The 25,765-nt window shown below is 36.2% G+C and overlaps 1 protein-coding gene across 1 annotated transcript in view; it reads right to left on the reverse strand.

The window, feature by feature from the left end:
• Positions 1-6,580: 6,580 nt before the first annotated feature.
• Positions 6,581-25,765, reverse strand: part of LOC122106842 (transmembrane protease serine 11A-like) — a 34,944-nt gene continuing 15,759 nt past the window's right edge. Inside the window, exons 5-9 of the mRNA XM_042678372.1 lie at positions 21,418-21,463; positions 18,607-18,778; positions 14,668-14,927; positions 11,191-11,333; positions 6,581-6,742 (exon numbers count right to left, since the gene is read on the reverse strand). Of these exons, the coding sequence (XP_042534306.1) occupies positions 6,581-6,742; positions 11,191-11,333; positions 14,668-14,927; positions 18,607-18,778; positions 21,418-21,463 (783 nt within the window). The remainder of the gene's footprint in view (positions 6,743-11,190; positions 11,334-14,667; positions 14,928-18,606; positions 18,779-21,417; positions 21,464-25,765) is intronic.

The raw sequence follows: 25,765 nt of genomic DNA on the forward strand, positions 1-25,765 counted from the left end.
CTTTGTGAAGTACAATGAAAGAGTAAGCCTCAGTGTTCCTTGCAGAGAACTAGCAAAGAATGGCCTATCTGAAGGAATGTAAGTCAGCACACGATGCAGACACCTGCACACTCAAGTTTATAGCAGTGTTATTTATAATAACCAAGCTATGGTAAAAGGATAAAAAAAATGAAATGAGAGAGAATGATGAAAAAAGTAACATTGATCAATATGTACAAACTGACCTGTTGATTTGAAACCCCTTTGTACAACTACTTAAAGATAATAAAAAAGGAAAAAAACCAATATTGTGTACACAGTGGCATCCAATTCAGCCATGAAAAAGAATGAAGTTAATGTCATTTTCAGGAAAACAGATGAAACTGTAGATCATCAATTTACATTAAGTGAAATAGGCAGAATCCAGAATGACAGTCACTGCATGTTTTCCCTGATGTACAGAATCTTAAAAAAAAAAAGACTTAAAAAAAGAACAAAATAACATGATGCAAAAGTGTTTGGGGGTGGGGGTTGCCAACAGGAAGGGTGAGGTGAAAAGAGATGATGATATACCATCTGCACATATGAAAACACTGGAATGAAATCCATTAGTCTGTATAAAAAAGGAGAGAATGAGAAAGAGTAATAGAGGGAATGAATATGACCAAAGGAAACTGCAATGCATTCATTGAAATGATGCAATGAAATCTCTTTATACAATTAATATACACTAATAAAATAAAACTGGCAAGAATTAGTATCCAAACTATTGTTTTTAATGAAAGAGTGGCCAAACCCCCTTGGCTCACACCTTAGCTACTTAGAAGTGTGAGATCTGGAGGTTCTCTGCTTAGCCCTGGGTAGAAAAGCCCAGGAGACTCTATCTCCAAAATGGCAAGCAAAAAGCCAGGCTGGAGGTGTTGTTTAAGTGGTAGAGTGCCTTCTCTGAGCAAGGAAGCTGAGCAGATGTGAGATCCTGAGTCAAACCCCAGTACTAACAAAAAAAAAGAGAAAATTTCTTCTTGCTTAGAGGATGTCTATTATTAGTTCTGTTCAGGCCCAATCATATTATGTTTACTTCTTACTGTTTACTCAAATTTTGTGGATTTAAGTGGTATGGCTGTGTCACTACAGAATTCAAAAGTTACAATCTTAATCCTCAAATTCATAGGTCAGTAGCATTTGGAGGTAGGGCCTTAAAAGATAATTAAGAATAGATGTAGTCATGTGGGTGGAGCCAAAGAATAATAAGCTTGTATTAGGAGGCTTATTAAAAGAAGAAAAATTTAACTTAGCATGCTGTGTGTGTCTACCTGTGATGCCACCTAGCATGTTGTGATACCATAGGTCCTCAATAGGTACAGTTAAATAAATTTACATATATATATATATATATATATATATTATGGGTAGATACTGAAGCTTGAACTCAGGGCCTAAATACTGTTCCTGAGCTCCTTTTGCTCAAGAATAGAGAGCTACCAGTTGGGCTACAGTTCCACTTCCAGCTAGCTTTGAATTTTGCTCTTCATACCTCAACTTCCTGAGTAGCTAGGATTATAGGTGTGAACCATCAGGGCTGGGCTTAAAAATCTATTCTTAATTCATTTTACTTCAGCAACTCCAAAACAGATGAGGATAAATGTTAATATTAGTCAAGAACACCCTCATGAAAACATAAAAATTGTGTCTGAAATATATATATATGTATATATGTATATATATATATATATGAATTGTGAATTTGAGCCCAGCCTAGGCCACATAGCAAGTTCAAGTCTAACCTGAGCTACATGATGAAATTTTGTCTGCAAAACAACAACACAAGAACTATCACATAGTTCAAATAACAGACCCATATCACTCACCTATCATGATGGAGCTGGAGTTTAAATCAGTTCTGCCTGACTTCATATTATTTCTATGTTATATTACCCATCATTTGGCAAATGGTTATATAATCTCTTACAAATATTTTTAAAGATTATTTGATCTGAAGCCAATAATTATTTAATCAGGTTTTATTCTAGTATTTCACTTATTGTTTCACTCTAAACTATAAAATATATGATGGTGCAGAGGAAGTTAAACAGGGCTTGAAGTCCTTTGGAGCCATGAAATTGTGTCATAACATCCTACCCACATGAATATAACAGCATCCATTCACTGTTGAAGGAGTAAATAGACTTGAGTTGGTCTTTAGTACTATTGATATAGTTCTGATTCATCTTGATTTTTGCAGTTTTTAAGCACATAACTGTGATAGCTGTTGGGGATTAAGGAACAGTCTGTAGTTATGAAGAATGAGGAAGAAAGGTCAAATACTGACAGATTAAACAGAAGCAGAAAAAGAAGCAAGAAATGTTGTACAGCAAAGGTTTGCTTCCAGATATACCTGGATCCTCAGATGTAGCTGCTGAAGAACATAGGGGAAGTGTTTTTGAGTTGGAGGGCCTGTCTGCTCCTGTTTGGTTTCTTTTGATGTAGGCAAAGAGCAGGCAGTTTAGGAACATTCAAAAGTGCAGAATCAGACTGCATAGGTCAAACAGTTCAGTAAGGGAAAAGGTGCCGGAGGAAGGGTCGTTACAGTTGGGAATGAGTTACTTCATAGGCATAGTTTGTTAATTTTAATATTTGCCATCTTGGGGATTAAACCCAGGCTTTTGCTCTTGTTAGGCAGGAACTCTGAAACTTGAGTCACACTTCCTACCATTTTTTTGCACTAGTTGTATTTGTCATAGCGTCTTGCTTTTATGCGAATGCGAAAGCTTCCTATTTATGCTTCCCACTGTAGTTGGGATAACAGGCTTGTAGCAGCATGCCAAGCCTTTTCTAATGAGGTAGGGGGCTATCATACTTAAAAAAAATACGTTATTGCCAAGACCAACCGAAATTGTGCTCCTCCTTGTCCACCTAACACACAGCTGAAATGACAAGTGTGACCCAAGGCACCCCAGTATGGGGTGGGCTGAGATCGCAGGCTAGCCTTGAGTTGAGAGTCCTTGGATTTCTACCCTCCCAGTAGTTAGGATTATGGGCATAAACCATCAGCACTGGGTAATTTAGTCTTTCCTTTAAATTTACCTAAAACGTGTTGAATAATATTCTAAATACTGTAGGAAATAATAAGGCAGATTTTTTTCCTTTTCTTTTTTTGGGGGGATGTGTGTGAGGGGGTGGATGCGCTGACAAGGACCTTACAAGGCTGAGGAAGCCTTTGCTGTCTCTCTCCCCTGTGAATCGCAGCCTCGATCCTGGGAGAGCTGAGCCCACTACCGTGGGCTGGTCGTGTGACATTGGGCTCCAGCTCAGAGCTCCATTCATGGGTAATGGCGGAGGGAAGGTTCCATTCCACAGTGCAAGGTGAGAATTCTTATTGCGAAGATTTCTGGCTGCAGTGTGTCTTCCTTTTGTGTGTTGGTGAACTGACAGCTGAACTGAAGTTAGATGTTAGTTGGGTCCTCAATCCCGTAAGCCATAACTGTAGGTCTTTTGCTTTAGACATTTTTTTTTTTTCAGATAGAGCTCGGTGTGTTTGCTCCGGGCTGGTTTTGAACTGCATTCCTCTTACCTATATCTTCCTGCTAGTACAGACATGTACCACCATGCCTAAGCCTAATAAAGTGGCCTTTAACCTTGTAGGATTGAAAATATTTTAAGAGCTAATACACACACGTATAAAAATTGCAATACAGAAATTGTGTTACAGATCACAGGGTACAGCAAAATAAAGATTTTACTAGTTTGTGTAGATCTTAAAAAAAGAATATTAAATGCAATAGGCACATGGATTTAGACTCTTTTTCAGGCAGAGGGAAAATGAGTGGAGGTCTGAGAATATGGGAATGAAAATATCAAACAATATTATAACTTGGCAGCGATTTGCTAAGTGAATACAGTACAGTGAAATTGAAGGTAAAGAAGATGATAATGGCATAATAATTCAATGTTAATAATAGTGCATGATTGGTCTAGTCTTTAGTTCTGAAGTGCTAATTACAAAATTAATTTCGTTGATGGTATTCTTTTTTACAAAGAAGAATAGAATGGAATCATGATGTGAGATTTAAATGCATTAGGAAGGGTATTGTTTTCATAAAGCTTCTATTTCAGATTTTATTATGTCCATGTTTTGTCATATATAATGGATCTATGAAGTAGAATATACTGTGTATTGTGGTCAAAGAAGTGAAACTTCATGAGAGAATGATTTTGTAAAACTCTGCCTTTCAAAGTAAAGTTTTAGGGGTTGTATGGCAGTACTCTGGTTTAGAAATTGTTTGATTGATTGCAGTGTTAAGGATTGAAGCCCAAGTTCTTGTGCATGTTGGGCAGATAGAAATGCTAGAAACAAATTGTATGGAGAGATCAGTCTGTGTTTGAAGTAACTATTGACTGCAGGACCAGCTAGTTATGCTACTGTTCTTATAGGGACTGAATAGGGAAGGTTGAGATTGATCAGTACAGTTTTTTTTGTTGTTGTTGCTTAATGTCGTATTTTTGAGTTTCACATTTCTAAAAGTGATCAACTTCCTTCAAAATAGTTGTTGTCAATAGGGCGTACTTCAGTTCCCTAGGAAACATTTACCAATATCTTGTGTTATTTTTAGTTATCATAATTTGGGGGAAGAAGGATGTTGTAGCATTTAGTGAATATTACTAACCACTTGACAGTGAACAGGGCAGCCCCTTAAAACAATGAGGTTTTCTGACAATAGCATCAATGTTAAAAAGCCTGGCTTCAAAATGATTCAAACTAAGAGGCATGTCATTCGTTTCCACAGTTAATAGGCTTGCACTACTAGGCTAACACAGACTCAGTAATATTGCTCTTACCACCAAGTTTATTAGATTTGAAATGATATATCAACATTTGCTTACATATGACCCAAAATGAAATGCTACACAAGTTTACAAGTTCATAATTTGCAACTCTAAAATCATTTCCTAATTCTTAGCATTCAAAGAGAAAATTTCACCTTACCACCATAATACATAATAATATGTGGCTACTGTTCAGAGAATTGGCAGCCAGCTGCCTAAGTGAATCACTCAAAATCATTAATTGCCTTAAGAATTTCCTAATTAAAAACTGATTTAATACCACTTACCGATATTCATAGACCTACTGATTCAATAAATATAGACCATCATAAAGATAGTTAGGAAAAGGTCATGTGAAAAATGTTACATAGGAATGCCAGCTACCAACAGCTTCAGTTTTCTTCACTATAACTGTGTTTGTTTGTATGACCTATGGGATCTTTCTTAAACTTCAAAGTTCTATTAGTCTAAATTATGAATTAATTGTTGGTAGACAAATTATAAATCCCATTCAGACTACATTAGGTAAGAATAGATTGCATTAGGATTATTTATGTCTTCTGCAGAACAAATGGGGAAATCATTCTAAAATAATTTCACTGTTCCAATGATTTTTGGCTAATTTGGACTACTTGAGATTCCCCAGCACACAAACATTGAAGTTTCACAGGCTCTGCCAAGCAGAGTACCATTTCTACAAGACCCTCATCTAGTTTTGTTCTAGGATGTAGTAGCCTAACTCTCCTAATGTCTTTGTGAAACACTTAACTGAGCATGTTAATTTAGACTATTTTGCCCATGCATTTTATGTGGTAAATATTTTTATAATTAGTAAGACAAGAAAAGCTCCTCCTCCTTCTCCTCTTCTTCTATAGATGTTAGGGCTCCAGGGTGGTGGCAGATTTTAAGCATGACTGTACATTCTGAATTGTTTTTGAGCATGCAACTTTTAAAAATAATTATAGCTAAAAATCTCCCCCTGGCGATGAAAATGTGTAACTGCATTTTTAAAATGTCAAATTATTGAAACCTTGTCTGGGGACTGCTCATGATCTTATTGTTAACTTCTCAAAAATTTTTACAACAAAAATATGTTTTGATTAAATAATTATTATATCTATTATTCATTAGTCAGGATGTCTATGCACACTAGAGATCTCTGTATGTGTTAAAAAATCCATGAAGACATTAGAGAGGTTTCACAGCTATAGATTAAAAAGTCATTAATTTACCACTCGACTTTGTTTCCTATATATATTATATATATATTATAAAAATTCTTCACATGCTTTTAGAAGTAGCAAGCTATTTCCTGTGGTAGAAAAGTTCTAGAAAACCAGGAAGAAAAGGAAATGAATAGTATTATTCCTGAAGTCTGGAAAAATCATATGCGATTATATGATTCTTCTGAACTCTGAGAGTTCAAGAAGTTTCTCACTTAAGGAGACACCCTTGACACTTTGCTTTAAAATCTCAAGGCTAACAGAGAATTTGCATTGCGTCTTCTTTATCCTCCAATTTATTTGACTTAAAGAGCTGAATATCGTTGCTATATTTTTCACATTAGGATAAACTGACATTAATTTACAGATAAAAAGCCCTTTTATCTTGGCCGTGGATCACCGACTGACTAAACAATTGTAAAACAAATCATGTCATGGTTTCATGCTGCTAGTCATTCAAGCTCACATTATTGTACTGAATGCCTGTTGGATGTCTGAGTCTTCACATATGTGCGTCCTGCACGCAGCTCTCTTTGTTTAGATTTCACAGCGAGTTAGAGGCCTGTTCTTGAAGCAATCCAGCGTCGGTAATAGGTCACTTGTGTGTAGACTCCAGGCTTGTTCTTTTGGCCACAGTTATCACCCCAGCTCACAATTCCCATGAGATACCAGGTACCGTTAGGATCTCTTACCACTAATGGTCCTCCAGAATCACCCTGGAAGTAAAAAGATAAAGGAAAAACAAAAGCAAATGAGTAAACATAAACCTTATGATTTAAGATGCTTAGAGGATATACTTGTTTGTATTAATAGACAGTATATAGATTCTACATACCAGACTCTATATATCAATATAGAATAATTAAATAAAAATGGACTTCAAAATTATCAGGAAGGTTAAATGTACACATTTCACATCATTTTTATTGTTGTTAAAGTAAATAAATACATAGTTAAAAGGAGAAAACAATAGAATAAAATAGTAATACATTTTCACACTACATTTGGGGGTAGGCAGAACTGGAATTTGAACTCAGGGTCTAGCACTTACAAAACTGACAGAGGACTGCTCAGCCATACCTCTAGCTTTAGCTTTTGCTTTTACTCATCATTCTTAGAAGAGGGTCTTGTTGGTATGTGGTATTGGTTTGTGCCTAAGCTTTGTTACACCTACATTTAAGCTTCCCAATATTCCTGAAATCACAGGTGTACACCACCACATTCAGCTTCTACTCAGCTGGCCTCAAACCAGAATTCATCCATCTTCAGCTACCCAAAAAAACTAGGATCACAGCTATGGTCTATTGGCATCTTGTACATCCTACATTTCTTGATTCATTTTGCTAACTCACACTAGTTTTATGATTTCTTATATCATCTAATTTCTTGCCATTAAATGAGATGATCAAATTTCTATTTCTCTATTTAGATGATTTATATGAATTTCCTGTCATGTAGTTTGGGATCTATCTATTTTACAACATTTCCCCACTTTCCTTCACTACATCATTATGATTTAGTCTCTACTTTTGGTTATACTAACAGCTATTGTTTTGTAAATGTTATGAATTCAAGCAAAATCTTGATTTCTTTGTACTTTTATTTGGCAGACCTGGGTTTCTTATCAATAATTTCTTATCAATGATAACAAACCAATAATAATTTCTTATCAATACTCTTTCATTGGGCTAGTTTTCCATGTACCTGTGGCAAATGTTGAATATTCCAAAAAATCTGACATGATCTAATAATAATTGTTCCTAATACTCAAGGACATCAGATGACATGTCAGCTTTTTACTCCCTATGACCTGTCTGTGTTTCTGTCCCTCTCAGACCCACATGCACACATCATTCTCTTGTGTCAGATTCACAATGGTTTAGGCTCTTTCTGTTTTCTTAATACTCAACTCCATTTTGCTGAGTATCCTGATTCTCTCCTAAGAAAGACACGATGAGAAATGCATTTTTTTGAGACATTGCCTGTCTCAAATTCGTTATTCTACTCTCATAGTTAATATTAGTTTCAGATTTCATGGGCAAGAATCTTGAATTAAATAACTTTCTTTCTGAAATTTGAATGTTTTTCCCTGTCCTCAACCTTCCAAGTTTATTGAGACTTTCTGTGCAAGTGTGATACCCATTCCTTCAATTCTGAAATTTTCCTCCTTCATCTCTAGGGCCCTAACATTTTGTCATGATGAGGCTATGAATACTTGGGTCTTTGTTTCAATAGGAGACAGAGAAAGCTTCACAATTAAAAAGCATCGATAGTTTCTTTGATAATGGACTCCCATGATTTCTATTCCAGATCTGGTACCATTTGTTGTTATGCGTCCTAAGCTGATCATTTAATGTTAGTGGCTGGATTTCCATCTTATCAGATAGATTAAGGCCATCATGTGCATCAGCTACAACTATTGTATTTCTATATTGAGTTCTTGTACCTGACCCCCTTTCTTGATAACTTTCCCCATTTTTCCATAAGTACATATTTGCCCAAGTAAGCAGGAATCTTACCTCTGTGCTCCAATTCAATGAAGATTCTTTATGAAGCTTATCATTAATTTCATTGAATTATAATACCTTGTCTGCTCCAAGCCTCCAGACCCTGCCTTTGCTTGCTTCCTGTGGCACAGATATCTTTCAGCATTACTTCAATTCTGGTTGCCTCCTTACCCTTTTTCATCCATTGAAATTAGATCTTTCTCTTGCTCAATGCAAGAGGTACAAAATTCACTGATTTCCTAACAAATGTTGCCCATATATATAGAACTCTGGGTAGAGCTTTCTGTCACCTCATATTCATATCATTCTCTTCCTTTCAACACTTTTTGGGGTTTTCAAGAATTTCCTGTTAAAAAGTGAATGCCTAATGAAGATCTTCTCCCAATCTGTGGGCTGTCTATTGATCTTGCTAGCTATGTCCTTTGCCATGCAGAAGCTCTGCAATTTCATGCAATCCCATTTGTCCAACCTTTCTTTGATTTGTTATGTTTCTGGGTCTCTATTAAGAACATTTTGGTCTGTGCCAAGGAGACCTAGAGTTTCTCCTATTCCTTCCTGTAATGTTTTCAGGGTGTCTGCTTTGACTCCAAGGTCTTTGATCCATTTAGAGTTGATTCTGATGCAGGGTGATATATAAGGATCTAGCTTTAGTTTTCTACAGGTGATTAACCAATTTTGCCAGCAACATTTATTGAAGAGGCTCCCATACAACAGACAAGGGTCTCATATAAAAAATATACTTGGAACTCAAAAAATTAAATCCCTCAACAACTAATCCTCAAAGAAGCAACAGCCCAATAAATAAATGAGTTAAAGACTTAAAAAGAAACTTCTATGAAGAGGAAAGAAAGATGGCCAATAGACACAGGAAGAAATGTTGAACTTTCTAGCCATAAAAGAAATGCTAATCAAAACAACATTGAGATACCACCTCACCCCAGTTAGAATGGCTATAATCAAGAACTCTAATAACAACAGATGCTGGAGGGGATGTGGACAGAAGGGAATCCTACAGCATTGATGGTGGGAGTGTAAACTTGTTCAACCACTTTGGAAAGCAGTATGGAGGTTCCTCAAAAGACTCCACATTGGAAGTGGTGCTGTGGCTCACTTGCCTTGAGCTGAGGAGCTCAGGGACAGTGCTCAGGCCAATAGTTCAAGCCCCAACTCTGACCAAAAAAAAAAAAAAAAAAGACTCCACATAGAGCTCCCTCTTGGGCATTTACCCAAATGATCACAGACAAGACCATACTAAAGCTACCAGCACAACTATGTTTATCGCAGCATTATTTATCATAGCTAAGATAAGGAACCAACCCAGATGCCCCTCAGTAGATGAATGGATCAAGAAAATATGGTATATATACACAATGGAATTCTATGCCTCCATCGAAAGAATGACATTGCCCATATGTTAGGAAATGGAAAGACTTGGAAAAAATTATGTACATATGAGTATATAAGATGATGTTAAGTGAAATGAACCCCAAGATAGGGAAACATATTTTTTCTTTCTTGCTATTGTTTCTAATGTATTTATAAGGTACCTTGTGACATTTTTGTTTCTTTGTATGTTCCTCCCCTATGGTATAAGCCCTGTTTTCACTGTATTTGATGTCGGTGCCCTGCATATTCTATATACACTTCTCTAATTTGGGGAGGGGAAGGGAAAAAACAAAATGCTTAAATAGGGATACAGGTTGACCCATTGTAACAATGAGATGTACAAAAGACTATGTGGAAAGCAAAGGTTACAACTTCAACAGGGAGGCAGGGGTAGTTGTGGAGGTGAGAGGGAAGGGATGGTAGGGGGAAAACAAAGGAGGAGGAAACTGCTCAATAGGATATGTACTAATGACATTGCTCATGTAACTGTAACCCCTCTGTACAGTATTTTTACAATTAAAAAACGTACAAAATAAAGCATGAGTGCTTCTGAGAAGTTGAACACTCATACCCTTGTTAAAAAAAAATAGACCTGCAGGTGGATTTTGGAGGTTGGGGAAAGCACTGGAAAGAACTTTAGGATACTGACAAATAGCTTAATCTCACCTACCCTGTTCCTCATGCTGAGACTCAACAGCTTCATCACTTTGACCATACTTCCTCTTTCTTAATATAATATTCTTTTTTTTCCCCCCAGGGCTGAGAACTGAACCCAGGGCCTTGCACGCGCCAGGCGGGCACTCTTCCGCTGAGCTAAACCCCCAGCCCCTAATATAATATTCTTACGCCATAATTGGGTCTATTTAGCTTCAGACTTTATTGAAATACTCTTTTTTTCTGAAACATGTTCTAAAGATATCCCCTTCAAGAAAAAAAAAATTCTCTCTATTACGTTACTTATAGCCTCTTGATTCCTCTGTGGACGGGGAGCCCTTTGAGGATACAGACTCTGCTTTTCCTAGAGTTTATGGTTATTAAGAAATTTTAATTTTTTAGTTAGCTTGATACCTCAGAGAAACTCTTTGCTTATATCATATTGCCTAATAAAACACTTAAAATATGTACCCATTGTGCAATTTACATTTAAAATCTTTTCAAGCTGACATGATATATGTATTTTATATTAACAGAAAAAAACCACAAAGTATTCCCTAGGACATATAAAAATTTTGAATTACAGATATTTACATTATTTTCTCCCTTCAACCTACCCTGCAGGCATCATTATTTCCTTCCAGAAATCCAGCACAAAACATTCCAAATTTTATGTCATTGCCGTACACATGTGGTTGCTTGCACACACCATTGCTTATGATCTTCACTCTGGCTTCTCGAAGATTATTTTGGGATTCCCCTTAAGAAAAAGAAAAGTAGTTTTAGATTTTGCAATTAGCATCCTTACCTAAAATGAAATGAATAGACTTTTCTAATCTTTTTCGTTCTAAAATTGTCTCTATGGAATAAGATCAGCATAAAAGAGTCCTAGAGAAAAAATATGATTAAAATCTGGCACATTTTATGATGCTTACTGTGCTTCATATTTTATAAGTACTTTAAGAAAGAAAAACATTTAACCATTTGGTTTTTTAAAATGACAATCTTTGAAAAAAGCTAGTTTAAATTTTTATGGAAGACATGCCAATTTTTATGAAGTTTGAATGTGCAGATTCTAGATTGTTCCCAGAAACTTTTCATGTCTGTATAGTCTTCTTTCTTGGCTTAACAGAAAACTTACTATACTGTGTACATTCATTATACCATTTTCATTTATATCACTAAGTAACAATGATTTAATCTTGTATAAATCCTGAAGTCAATAATATAGCAGGTACATTCACTGGAATGGATAACACAATATTTTGGCATGTGGTATTCTCCTATAAAACTATATACTGGTCAAAAAACCATAATGTTCTGATTAATAGAATTCCAAGATGGTTCATAAGAGATTCCTGCCCCAATTATGTTGGCAATCTGTGGATATAATGGATATAATTTTCATAATTATATGTAGGAATTTTTCAGATGTAATAAAGTCCCTAATCAAATCGATTTTTAGCTTACAAAAAAGTAGATTATCCAAGGTAAGACTATTCAAATCAGTTATTACTTTTCCATATGGGCTTAGAATTTTGCTGAATCAGAGACAATTTCCTTTAAGGAAGCAAGACACTCTGAGTTTTCCAGCTGCAAGAAACAGACTTCTTCCATCAGTCAGCTTGGACTAGACACCAGAGCCAAAGATGTGACTACACCACAGCCTATTCCTTGATTGCAGTTTTGTGAGAGGCTGAGGACCCAACCAAGTTGTATCTGAACTTTTGACCCACAAAAATCAAAACTAATAATAAATAGGTGCTGCTTCAAACTGTTAAGTTCATGTAATCTGTTACACTGTAATAGAAATAGACATTTTTTAAAGAATATCAAGAAAACCATTTCAGGGCTGGGAAGGTGGCTCAGTGGTTAAGTGCTTGCCTTGCATGCATGAGGCCCTGGATTCGATTCCTCAGCACCACATAAGCAGAAAAAGCCAGAAGTGGTGCTGTGGCTCAAGTGGTAGGGCTCTAGGCTTGAGCTGAAGAGCTGAGGGACAGCGTCCAGGCCCAGAGTTCCGGCCCCATGATGGGCAAAAAAAAAAAAAAGAGAACCATTTCAAATTTTATTTCTAAAGAGGCATCTATAAGACATGTTTAAAGTGCTAAGAAAATATTCATGCAAAGTTTAGAAAATGTAATTACAAAACATATAGCAAGAAAATTTAAAAGTTAAAAGTTATTCTGTCTTTTGAATACATTTCAGTCTCTTTAAAGCAATTTTTTCCCAAAGGCCTAAAAGAATAGTTAGGAATAAACCAAAGAAAAAAGGAAATATGAAAAGGAGTAAAAAGAACCACAAACAGTATAATAAAAAACATCTTACTTCCCTTTCTTGGAGTTCATTTCAATGAACATCATTTTATATGATCTTATGCACATAACTATTCAGTTCTTGGGATCTTCTCCCAAAAACATCCTCCTTTGTTCTCACTGTGTAAATGTTTAGATTGCTGTTTAATTAATCATGTCCAGATGTAATTATTTGTCTTTTACTGTCCATTGGGTTTACTTATAGATTTATAGGCACATTCTAGATATCACAGATGGGGAAAACCATGCAGCCTATGTTTTTTGGGGTCTGGCTTACTTTGCTTAGTATAATTTTCCAAGTCTTTCCATTTCTTTAAAATGGGGGAATGCCATTCTCTCTGATGGAAGTATAAAATTCCATTGTATATATAGCACATTTTCTTGATCCTTTCATCCACTGAGGGACGTCTGGGTCAATTCCATATCTTGACTATGGTAAACAACAATGCTGCAATGTACATAGTTGTGCTGGTGGCTTTGGTGTCGCTGTTTTTTTTTTTTAATTTCTGTATCCTTTGTCTTGTTTATAAGCTTATCTAATTTGGGGAGGAGAGGGGGAAGCACAGAAATGATGGGACAAAGGGTGAAGAAAGTTAGCAGTGAAACCCACTAGACACTATGTTGGAAATGAACTATACAACTTATGGAGGAATGACATCAGGAGGGAAAAATCTGGGAGAGAATAAGGATTGGTGACATTGTTCAAAAGGAAATGTACTAATTACTTGACTCATGTAACTGTATCCCCCCTGTAATCACCTTTACAATATTTTTTAATAACAATTATTTAAAATAAAGGTAGTTGGTCCATCAATCCAAAGTCACTTGGCCGTCTCTGCCACTATGTGGAGCTAGAGGCCCTCCAAATGAAGATAATGGGGGCAGAACCTCCCCTGGCCCCAAGAAGATGTGACATTCAGAGATTCATAGCATCCTATGAAGTCCTGATTCTAGCTATGTTTGAAGTTCCACTTCTCACTTGCATTGACTTCCACTTTCTATAGGTCAAGTTTTCTGTTTTAGTTATCTTTCTTTGTTTCTGTGTTGGCTATCTCTTCGTGTGCGTGCGTGTGTGTGTGTGTGTGTGTGTGTGTGTGTGTGTGTGTGTGTGTGTGTGTGTGAGAGAGAGAGAGATTTCTGGGACTTAAACTCAGGGATTATGTACTGTCTCGAGTTTCTTTTGCTGAAGGCTAACACTAAGTCTAATGCTCTACCACTTGAGCCACAGAGCCACTTCTGGACTTTTCTGAGTAGTTTATTGGGAGATAAGAGTCTCATGGACCTTAAGATTCTCAAATCTCGCCTCATAAGTAGCTAAGATAACATTATATATATATATATATATATATATATGTATATATATATATATATATATATATATCTTTAAATAGTTGTACAAAGGAGTTGACAGTCAACAAAGCATTTTAATACAGTGCATATAGATGACTGTCATCCACCTTTCAAAATTCTCTCCCATCCCTCCCAACCTATCCCTTTCCTAACTTTCCTTAATTTTGTAGGCTATGTATTGATTTGCAATGTAACAAAGAAGTTCATGAATACATTGTGTTTTACTGTTTCAGCACCTTCAACATTTTTACCTCCCTTCCACTTATTCCTTTATTTTTCTTGATTTTGTGGTATATACCATTTCACTTGCAAAATAAGAGTTCTAATAAAAAGTAACAAGCTGAGGGCCTGGCTGGCAGGATAGTATCGATAGACATGATATCACCGTGTTGGCACTTAGCATTCTGTGAGCGCTCCTGAGATACCCACCGCCATAGTACAGCGCTCCAAATCCTGTGATGTAGACTGTAGAATTTGGTCGGAGGGACGCAGAGGCTTCCGGCAAGCAAACGTGGCGGACGTCATCTGTAAAGGTGACCCTGGGAGAAATCTGTACAACTGCAATGTCGTACTCTCTTGCTGGGGAGCGATATCTCTCGTGGACGATGATTCTTCTGACTTCTCTTTTCATCAGAGGAGGGTTTATTGTCGTTCCGAAACTGACAGTCCATTGTCGAGGGTTAGCATTGCTGGTAAGGTTAGAAAATCGCAGAAAATATGAACACCGTAGAATATACGAGCTACATTAATTGCGTTTAGGCTAAGAAAAGAAAAAAAATACCTCACTCTGACAATATTTGGTTACAATGATAACTTTCTTTGCCCATTTAAATATAGTCTACTGTTAGTAGATAGAAGAATAACTTATTTTCCTTTTTTTTTTTTTTTTTTACATTTAAGGAATTTATTTTTCCCAGCTGCCATTTCTTTTTTCTTTTGCAGTCTGTTGTTGGGATAGTTCTTTGTTCTGGATTTCCAGTTCTCAGTACGTTTCTTTAAAGCCCACCCATGACTGCCTCGGAGAAGGGCTCTGTCCGTGTCTTATCACTCAAGGTGTCTGGCAAAGGGCTCGCTGTTCCGTTGTGGGTCTTTAGTCACTGCCCATTGGCGAATTAAGTAAGTGGTAGGAAGATTTATCTTTTTGTACTTTCTTGAAACTTTTGAGTCTTAATTTATTCCTTTTTGTATGTTTTTATTGTAAAAATGCTATACAGAGGGGTTACAGTTACATGAGCAAGGTAATGAGTACATTTCCTATTGAGCATTATTGCCTCCTCCTTTGTTTTTCCCCTATCATCTCTTTCCTCCCCACCTCCACAACTACCCCCTCCCCAAATTCATTTTCAAGAGCTGAAATTCATATTGAATTTGCAATTTTAGTGCCATGAGGCACATGCAATAGTACTCATTTATCCCTTCAGCTAGTATTTATTGAATATCCATATATTGAATATTATCAAAATACTGGGGCTGTAGAAGAGAATAAGACATAGCTTTCTACTTCACAAGATTACTAGACTTGGTGAAGAAAAAGGGTCAGAACAAATTTTTAAAAGTAAATGATCTGAACGTTAGAGGCAAAATAAAATAGGATTATGCATAGAATATTAGGGGCTAGTTAGAGAATGCTCTTTTTCTCAAACATATTTAGGCTAAAACATGGTTAAGGAAGAGGAGTGAGCCCTGAGAAGATGGGGAGAAACGTTTCCAGGTAAACATCTCAAGGCTGTAGGCCAGACGGGATTAAATTTAGGAGGTAAGGGGAAGAATAACTGGGATGATTGAATTGGAGAGGTAAGAAGGAACCAGCATGTCTTATAGGATATGATAAAGTTCCTAGAACTGACTCAAATGACACTTGCTTTTCAGTCAGTAATTCTTTGGTGATTAGCTTTAGCTGAAGTATATAAAGATAATGATAGAGATAAGTCTCATTTTGCAACTATATAAATTGTGCTGGGATTATTGTGTTTGCTTTCATACAACATTTTGATATAAAAATACTGTAAAGAAGCTTACCAAAGACTGGTTTATAAAAATAACTTATCATATATTATAGATATATTGACATTTTGGTTTGTAAGCTAAAACTTAAATATGCCTAGATAAATTTAGTATATAACTGTTTTGGACTTACAAATAAAAAAGTAAGATGTTGAATTGCATTTACTCACATGGGAATGATCACACTGAAATTCTCAAACAATGAACCAATTTATTTAGTTCAGCTTTTATTTTTATTACATTAATAGATTATAAACCTTAAAAGCATGCATAGCTTTAGAGATGCTAGGTAAGATTCAGGTTTCTAAACTTTTAACCAGGGCCCAAATCATTAAGGTAAAAATTAATGATGATAAGCATAGATTCATAGTAACTTGTTTTAATTCTAAAGTAAATTGTAAAAATTCAAAATGGTAACATTTGTTCTAGAAAGATATCTCTAAGAAAAGGGCATTTGGAAATATTGTTGATTATTATTTTCCAAATAACAAATTGAAATCCATTTGTACTTAAGGAAAATAAATTATATATATCACATGTATGATATATGTTATGTGTGTCATATGTATCAAATGTCTAGCATGTGGTATATGCATGATCATATATACATGTGCTATATGTGTATTACGTATAATGCATAATATATAAGATGAATTGTGTCTGATCTATGTCATACAATGATATATATATATATATATACTTTATATATCAAGTATTGTATAGAATATATTTTTATGTATCTATTTCATGTATGATAAAATATATCTCATACATATGATAAAAAAAAATTGACCAGTCCTCTCGCTGATTCCCCATCTGTGAAAGATGAGTTTTGGCATCAGGAAAATATGCTTTGAATTTCATCATCTCCAAACATTGACTGCAGGCAAGCACCTTTTCTTATCATCCTCTGTGAAAAACAGCTTACCAAACAGGACTTAGTTCAATGGCTATGAGGATTTTATATAAAAGAAAAATGTAAATATCTAATCAAATGTCCATAGCATAGTAATAGCTTAATAACTGGTGCTGGTTGTCATTACAAAAGCACTGTCGTGCCTGAGCTCTTCTGCATGGTGTCTTAGAATCCTGTTTCTGAAACTTGGAATTCCTTTCACCTTTGGACAGCTCTGCCTGGTGGCAAATACGTTTTTAACTCTAATTTTCTTGCACATAACAAAATTTCAGATCTATTAATGCAGCGATCATCTGTACTATAGAGGTTACCCAGAAAAATATTTTTATCTCTCAGGACATTTTTCTCATTTTAATATGCACACAGATAATTAAGGGATCTTATTAAAATGTGACTTCCGATTCCGTGACGCTTGGCTAAGATTTACTATTTTTTTTATTTCTTTCAAATTCCATAGTGCTAAGTGGGCCACACTTTGAGTGGAAAGACTGTATAGATATACATTTCCTCTTTTTTCCTTTTTTTTTTTTTGTCAGAAATTGAGCTCAAGGAGTTACTCTTCCTAGGTAGGTGCTCTACCACTTTTGCCATGTATCTAGCCCCTTTCTACATTTGTTATTTTCAAGATAGGGTCTCCCTTTATAACTGGGCCAGCCTAGATTGCTATATTCCTACTTGTGCTCCCCTGTGTCTATGACATAAGGGGTGTACACCACTGCACCCAGTAATTGGCCAAAATGGAGTCTTCCAAACTTCTTTTTGCCTGGACTGACCTCAGACTATGATTATCTGATGTCCAGCTCCCAAGTAGGTGGGATTGAGCTATTATGCCTGGCTGAGAATCGTTTTCCCCAAGACTCTAAGGTCACTTTATTTTTCCCAGACATCTTGAAGTGTATTGTGCACCACAGATTTAATACTCCAGACATGGTTTAATCAGCAGCCTGAGTGCTCATATACTCTGGGCTCTGATTTTTAAGAATGCAACATAAATCAAGAATAGAATTCTGCAGACAACTGATTCTAAGTAAACTGGCTCCTGACAGATATTTCTACATCATTTTCACATGTCAAAGCACATTTCTACTTTTTTTTTTTTTTGTAAAAATAGACCAGTACTAAATGTAGAACATTGTTTGACATGGGACTGATTTCATAAGTTCTTTGTAAATGTTTTGTGTTAGGAGTATTTCTGCTTTCTTATAGTTTCTTGAATAAAGCTTTGAAGACTTGATTAATGAATACTAGAATAATGATTCATACTCCCTTTCTTCCCAACAAATTTTCCAAATAAATATGTGAAGAGACTATAATTTTAGAAAAGAATCTGAGAGCTTTCCTTGTTTTACTTCGGCAACATTTGGAACAGATTATTCCTTCCAAATATGGTAAAAACTCAAGCCTTTTTACTTTCAGTATTGGGATCTGACCTGAAATGAGTAACTTACCTTTTAAAGCAATGAGCCGCAGTGACCAGCCACATATTACTAATCAAGGTGGCTCCACACTGATGGATATTACCACGTTGGAGGGAGGCTTGCCAAGGCCAGGCCCCTTTAGCTGCAAGTTCCCCAGACATTATTCTGTTGACTATTAATGGAGCAACTCGTTTACCACAGCCTGTAAGAGATGAGATTGTTAAGATCTAAGAAGTGGGCTGGGAAGGTGGCTCAGTGGTGGAGTGCTTGCCTTGCATGCATGAGGCCCTGGGTTCGATTCCTCAGCACCACATAAGAAGAAAAAGCTGGAAGTGGCACTGTGGCTCAAGTGGTAGAGCGCTAGCCTTGAGTTGAAGAGCTCAGGGACAGCACCCAGGCCCAGAGTTCAGGCTCCATGACCGACAAAAAAAAAAAAAAAAAGATCTAAGAAGTGTCCAATCTGACACCAGGACCTCAGTAAAGTACTAACATGGAATAATTGCATCTATTATTGCATAGAGAGGTACTTTATCATTCTTCATTCTATGTCCCCATGCATTGATATTTTGCTCAGTCTCTCTCTCTCTCTCTCTCTCTCTCTCTCTCTCTCTCTGTAGATGCAAATGTATGTGGCCTACTGATGCTTTGTTGAGAATTGATATAGCACAGTGTCAAATCAACCTGTAGACTTTCAGTGCCAGTTGTGCCATTATTTTGAGAGTTCCCAGTTAGAGTCCATATCCTGCCATGGTTTGTGGTGATCCAACCATGTTACCTTGACATAAAATTCTCACCAGGGAAACAATGCTGTCTGTTCACTAATTACCCCTCTCCTATCCACTCTGTGAGTGACTACCTCCTCATATGTTTGTAGATTTGTGGAACACAAATCTCTTAAGGATAGAAGTTTCCATATTCTATATAAATAACATATTCGGCACTGATAGGAAAAAGAAAACATGTGCTGTGCTCTGTACGTCAAGCCAGAAATTACTTTGTTGCTTACAGTTCTTTTAAAGAATGCGGGAACATAGTTTGATACAGAACATACAATGGGTTTCATTCTGGTTCTAGCTAATTAGCTATCAAAAAGGGAAATTCATATTGTTGCTGTTGGTTACACTCCAAACATGGCCAGCTGTTTCAAAAAAAGTCATCACTCTGCCACTATTCTCCTTCAAGCAACCTCTTTTTCTTATTAAGGATTTCAGCAACTTCCTACTGCATCCTTCTATTTCCAGGCTTGGGCTCTCAATTTACTTAGCACATTGGAATCTGAGAGATCATTCTGCAGTGTGTGAATCCTTTGCTGACACTTCATGTCCTTCCAAACAAAGTCAAAATGTGCCAGTATGTTTCTGATCCTTGTCTTTATTAATTACACCCTTCTCCTACATGCTCAAGTCCCCATCCTATGTTCCAGCCATGATGACATTTTTCATTTACAAGAAATGGCTATATTCTCATTTGTTTCATAGCATTATTTCATACTACTCCCTTCTCAGGATACTTAACCATTCATCAGCACTTTTCTGCTGTTTTAGGAATCACTCACTCTCTTACTCCAAAGGCCAGGTTAACACTGTAACTATGATGGAATGGCACACCTTCACTGTATTACTATTTCCTACTTGGTTTCCACCTTTCCTTACTTTTGAAGTATAGTTTTGAATTTGATTGTGTATAACATATAATAGTACCACCAGCCCCCGGCACAATTACTTTGTAGGATGTTAAAAATCTTTTTAGTTGAATGAACAAATAAATGGATAAAAATATTGGGGTTGTTTGCAAAACACAAAAGCAAATATATGAGTATCTCCACTTAGGTTTTTCATCACCTTTGTAAAATCTTTTAGTGAAGTCACTGCCAGCTATGAAGGTGAGTTATTATATATTTTGAATGATTGGTGCCAGACCATAGGGCTTTATCTCTTTCGTATGTATTGCTTTCACATTAGTTTATTTAGAAAGCACATTTATTAGAAAGCACATTTCATAGCATTAAAAAAAAAGAATTAGAAAAGCAAACTTACTTATTATAAACCAGAAATATATACTTTTTTAAAAATTTCTCCAAGATTTTTATTATGTAAATTTTTTAAATTAAACATGCTTTAAAAAAATTGTGCAAGCCAGGTGCCAATGGCTCATGCCTATAATCCTAGCTAATCAGTAGGCTGAGAGCTGATGATTGTGGTTTGAAAGCAGCCCAGGTAGGAACATCTGTGAGACTCTTATCTTCAACTGACCACTAGAAAACAGGAAGTGCCACTGTGGCTCAAAGTGATAGAGCTCTAATCTTGAGCAAAAGAGCTCAAGGACAGTACCCAGTCCCTGAGTTTAAGCCCCATGACCGACCAAAAAAAAAAAGCCTAAGTTGGATGCTGGTGGTTTATGTCTATAATCCTACCTCCAAAGCCTTCTTAGCATGCTGAGATCTGTCCAGCCTGGGCAGGAAAAGTCCATGAAGCTCTTACCTTAAATTAACTAAAGCTGAAAGTCTTACTGTTGCTCAAGTGGTAGAGAGCTAGCCTTGAAAAAAAGGCTAGTTAAAAGCTTTCTGAGTCAGCACCCAGGCCCAGGTGCACACACAAAAGTTCTTGAGATCAAACCCAGAGTCACACACTTGCAAGGCAAGTTCTTTACCACTGGGCCAATTATGCCTCAGCCCTAGACATGACATCAGTCTTAGAGTAAAATAAATCTATGTCTATTGCCCAATTGTTATTTTTTCCCAAAGAAAACATGAAGCACAGATGGGAATTTGTGAGCTAATATTTGAAGGTATCTTTGTTAATGTGGCAATGGGCATTGTTTGTATAAGCTAACTAGACATACTTGCCTGGACACTTAGTTTCCCTGCTGAAGAATACAATAGGTTATCCTGGACTCTAAACATTTACACAATGAGACCAAAGGAGGACATTCTTAGGAGAGGATCACAAAGACTCAATAACTATGTGCATATGATTATATAAAATGATTTCTATCAAAATGAACTCTAAGAAATAGAAACAAGAAGTTTTTTGTTATTTTACTTTTTATTTTTGTTTTGTTTTGTTGTTTCTTTCCCCCCCTTTGGTCACTGATTTTTTATTTCTGTACTTTCTGTCTTGTTTGTAAGTTTATCTCAGTACTACATTAAAGCAAGAAAACAAACAAAAACAAAATGATAGTAAATATTTTGAAAACTCAATGTAAAACAAAAAGGGCTCTATAATGACTTTTAAGTTAAAATGGCTTACTGAGTGATGACAATGAACTATTTCATTTTTTGCACTAGTGCCAAGTTTCTCAGATTTAGGGTCTTAGCCTTCAATTTCCCATTGTATAAAATGGGGATGCTTTATTTTACTAACTTTCTATGAGTCACATCTTTATACTCTACAAAGTGAGAAAATTTTCAAAAATATATATTAAATGATATCCCTGAATTACTCCATGGTGAAGAATCAAATGCCCAGAACAGGTTTTAAGTACTTGGTCTATGGGAGAAATACAATATTCTGTCAAATGTAATTTAAGATAGAAAATTTCTTATTTATATATACATTTCTTGTTTATAACATACAGTAGTGTATTAAAATGGAAAGTAGTATAATTGTTGCTAAGACAAGACCTAAATAGCTCTACTTTTAGTTGATTTTCCCTGGATTTTCTATCGAGCACACTCTTGACTGAAGCCATCTAATGGATTAGATTGTTATCCTAGAGCCAGGCATGGTGGAACAGATATTTGGGAAGCAGAGACAAGAATACAAACAGTTTAAAGGACAGTATAAGCAAAAATTAATAAGACCCTATCTCAACACACACACACACACACACACACACACACACACACACACATGAAAATGTGAGAAGCATAGCTCTCAAGTGGTAGATGCCTAGATGTGAGGTCTTGTGTTTTAGCCCCAGTAACACATAGCACATTCACATAAGCGCACACACATACAAACACACCATTCTCTAAGGAATGTTTTCTCTCCTTTTCCTTTAGAGGAAAATTACTATCCTCAGTTTTATGTGAACCACTAGAAACCAATAGCCATTTGTTATATTCTCTCTTTTCCTGGGAAAAGACACTCTTTCTATCCTAAACATTAACTGTTGATTTAATAATTCCTGGGAAAACCAGCTGTAGGATAGGACTTACAAAGTTTCTAATCAGTAACTTTTCCTTAGATTTATAGAACCTAGACTATCCAGTAAGCTAAGAAAACAGCAGTCCTTGTGTGCATCAGAAAAACAGACTGGACTGCACGAAACTGTCTCTCACAACTTCTTATATAACCTTTGGGTCTACAACCATAAAAGAAGATGATTTGTATTGATGATGGTCTATCTTAAGAAAATAGTTAAGCCGGGCACCCGTGACTCACACCCATAATCCTAGCTACTTAGGAGGCTGAGATCTGAGGATAGCAGTTCGAAGCCATGTCAGGCAGGGAAGTCTATGAGACTCGTACCTCCAAAAATAGTTGGAAAAAGTTGGAAGTGGTACTATGGCTCAAGTGGTAAAGTGTTAGCCCAGAGCAAAGGAAGCTCAGAGACATCACCCAGCCCCTGAGTTCAAGAAGAAGAAGAAGAAGAAGAAGAAGAAGAGGAAGAAGAGGAAGAAGAGGAAGAAGAGGAAGAAGAGGAAGAAGAGGAAGAAGAGGAGGAGGAAGAAAAGGAGGAGGAGGAGGAGGAGGAGGAGGAGGAGGAAAGTTAAATCCTTTTATTTTTGCTTACCAGATCAACTGTTTTCCTTCCCCAACAACTTGTCCTCAAATTACTAACCTTCGTTAGTGCCCTTTGTGAGTAACAAATGTAGATTCAGGATTTTCATGATTGCACAGTGTTAAAATTCTTCAGTTAAAATAACATTAGTCTAGCAAAATGAAAGTTATTACCAGGTGCTGCTGGCTTACACTTGTAATCCTAGCTACTCAAAAGACTGAGATCTGAGGATGAGAGTTTGAAACAGCCGGAGCATGAAACTCTTAACCTCAAACCATGGAAAAGCCAGAAGTAGAGGTGTGGTTCAAGTGTCAGAGCACCAGCCTTGAGCAAAAGAGCTAATGGTTCAAGTCCTGAGTTCAAACCCCAGAACTAGCATAAACACACACACAAAATGCAACTTATCCATTGTTAGGAATGATCAGTGTTTAAACATAATGGCTTATTAAGTATAATTGAAGTTTTAAGAATAGAATCCTAATATGATAAAATAATGTCTAATATATAATATAAATATCTTTGACATTACATGTTACATATATTATGTTATGCATAATATAACAATTATATACAATATCATGTTATATAATATATATTATTTTCTAATATTGATATCTTGTAGATTTCTATATTTCACCAACTAGCATTACTTCCCAGTGTATAAGTGAAAAGAAATATATACACTCTTTTCTTGAACACTTCTCAGTTGGGAGAAGTCCAGTCAGTATTCTGGTCTTTAAATATTACAGACATGGTCCTGGGAACTGAAGCATCCAAATCCTGATACAGAGTCAGTGAGCTGTTCTGGTGCCTTTTTAGTATCAGCAAGTTGATTTTATCTTTTCTCTGATACATTGTATTGGGGGAAGAAACCCTATTATTCTTTGTCAGACAAAACACTGATTCTTGACAAACCAAATGAATCTGGACTTACAGGATTATTTCTAGACTCAATCTAGAATCCCTGCCATTTTCTATATTTTTAGAAGTTGCCAAGTTAAGGACTGCTTTAGTGAAGAATGGCTCTGAGCATTCTGGTGTATGGAACTTTTCTAACTGCCAGTAAATACAGTTGGAAATGCTGAAACCTTCAGGGTTTTAGCTGTCCCTGCTATCAGTTAACTAACATCAATTCTTTGAGGTCTCCAAAGCATCTTCACTTCTAAGTCAAAGCAGTCTTTTGATTCTACATTACACTTTCTGCTTTCTTGTATATTCTCATGATCTTTTTATGATTTCAGATAGAACAGGTATTTTCATTGCAATTTTAGATACAGAAATGGACACAAAGGTATGGAGCAATACTTGGGTCCTTAGTGACTCAGTGGTGTTACAAGAATTAGGTTCTCCATCAGTACAATTTAACCTCTTAATTTACTACAGTCATTAAACTAAAGATACAAGAAGACCATTTAATGTTCCATTTCTGGTTTCACAGAGTGCAGGCTTTTAAACTCCTGGCAAATTAACACATTATTGGAAATTAGGTACAATCCAAACAGCAGAATGGCTACTGTTTCACAACCTGCATTCCTGGGCCTTCCCACCTAACAAAGAAGGTAGATTAAGCTTTTGACAGCTCCTTCTTTCTACTTGGGAGAGGTCTATAGCTTAATTAATTCCCTAAGTCGCTGACTCTCAATCACATCAGGAAACTTCTGCTCCTTTCCCTATCTCAGATTTTCACTTCCAGATGAGGATTTCCGCTTCAAGAATCAGCTAGTCTTACCAGGGCAGGGCATTCTATCTCATATGTGATACAGATTACTTGCTCTGACTCTCTTCTATGACTCTTAAACCTGGTAGCCAATGGATTTTTTCCCTACAAAATATGGATTTTCCCTACAAATTCCATATTCATCTGCTGAAAGTAAGTGCTATGGAAATCTATTACTATACAAGAAGAAACAGGTATCTGCATAACCGGACTTCTCAAAGTCTTGAATATCTTAACACAATCAATGAATTTTTAAGAGACAAATGTACAATTTTTTTTGCCAGTCCTGGAGTTTGAACTCAGGACCTGGGTGCTGTCCCTGAGCAATTTTTGCTCAAAGCTAGCATTCTACTATTTTGAGACACAGCTCCACTTCCCAACTTCACTGGAATATAGTAATGAGATATAGAAGATAGGCCTTGATAAGTGTTGTTTCTCTCAAATTCAAGGAAATGATGGCAGTGTAAATAGCTGAAAGTGAAATGGAAAGGATATAGAAATGTTTCCAGTAAAGATTTTTCCCCCTGTTTTGTGATTTTTTAAATTTAGTTTTTTGCATTAGTCCTAGGGCTTGAACTTAGGACCTGAGTACTGTCCCTGAGCTTTTATGCTCAAGGCTAGTGTTCTACCACTTGAGCCACACCTCTACTTCTGGCTTTTTGATGATGAGAGATAAAAGTTTCACAGACTTTTTACTAGGGCTAGTTTCTAACCCCAATCCTTAGATCTCAGTTTCCTGAATAACTA

Source organism: Dipodomys spectabilis, unplaced genomic scaffold (genome assembly GCF_019054845.1).
Source record: "Dipodomys spectabilis isolate Male_0828 unplaced genomic scaffold, ASM1905484v1 ptg000043l, whole genome shotgun sequence".
Taxonomy (NCBI): domain Eukaryota; kingdom Metazoa; phylum Chordata; class Mammalia; order Rodentia; family Heteromyidae; genus Dipodomys; species Dipodomys spectabilis.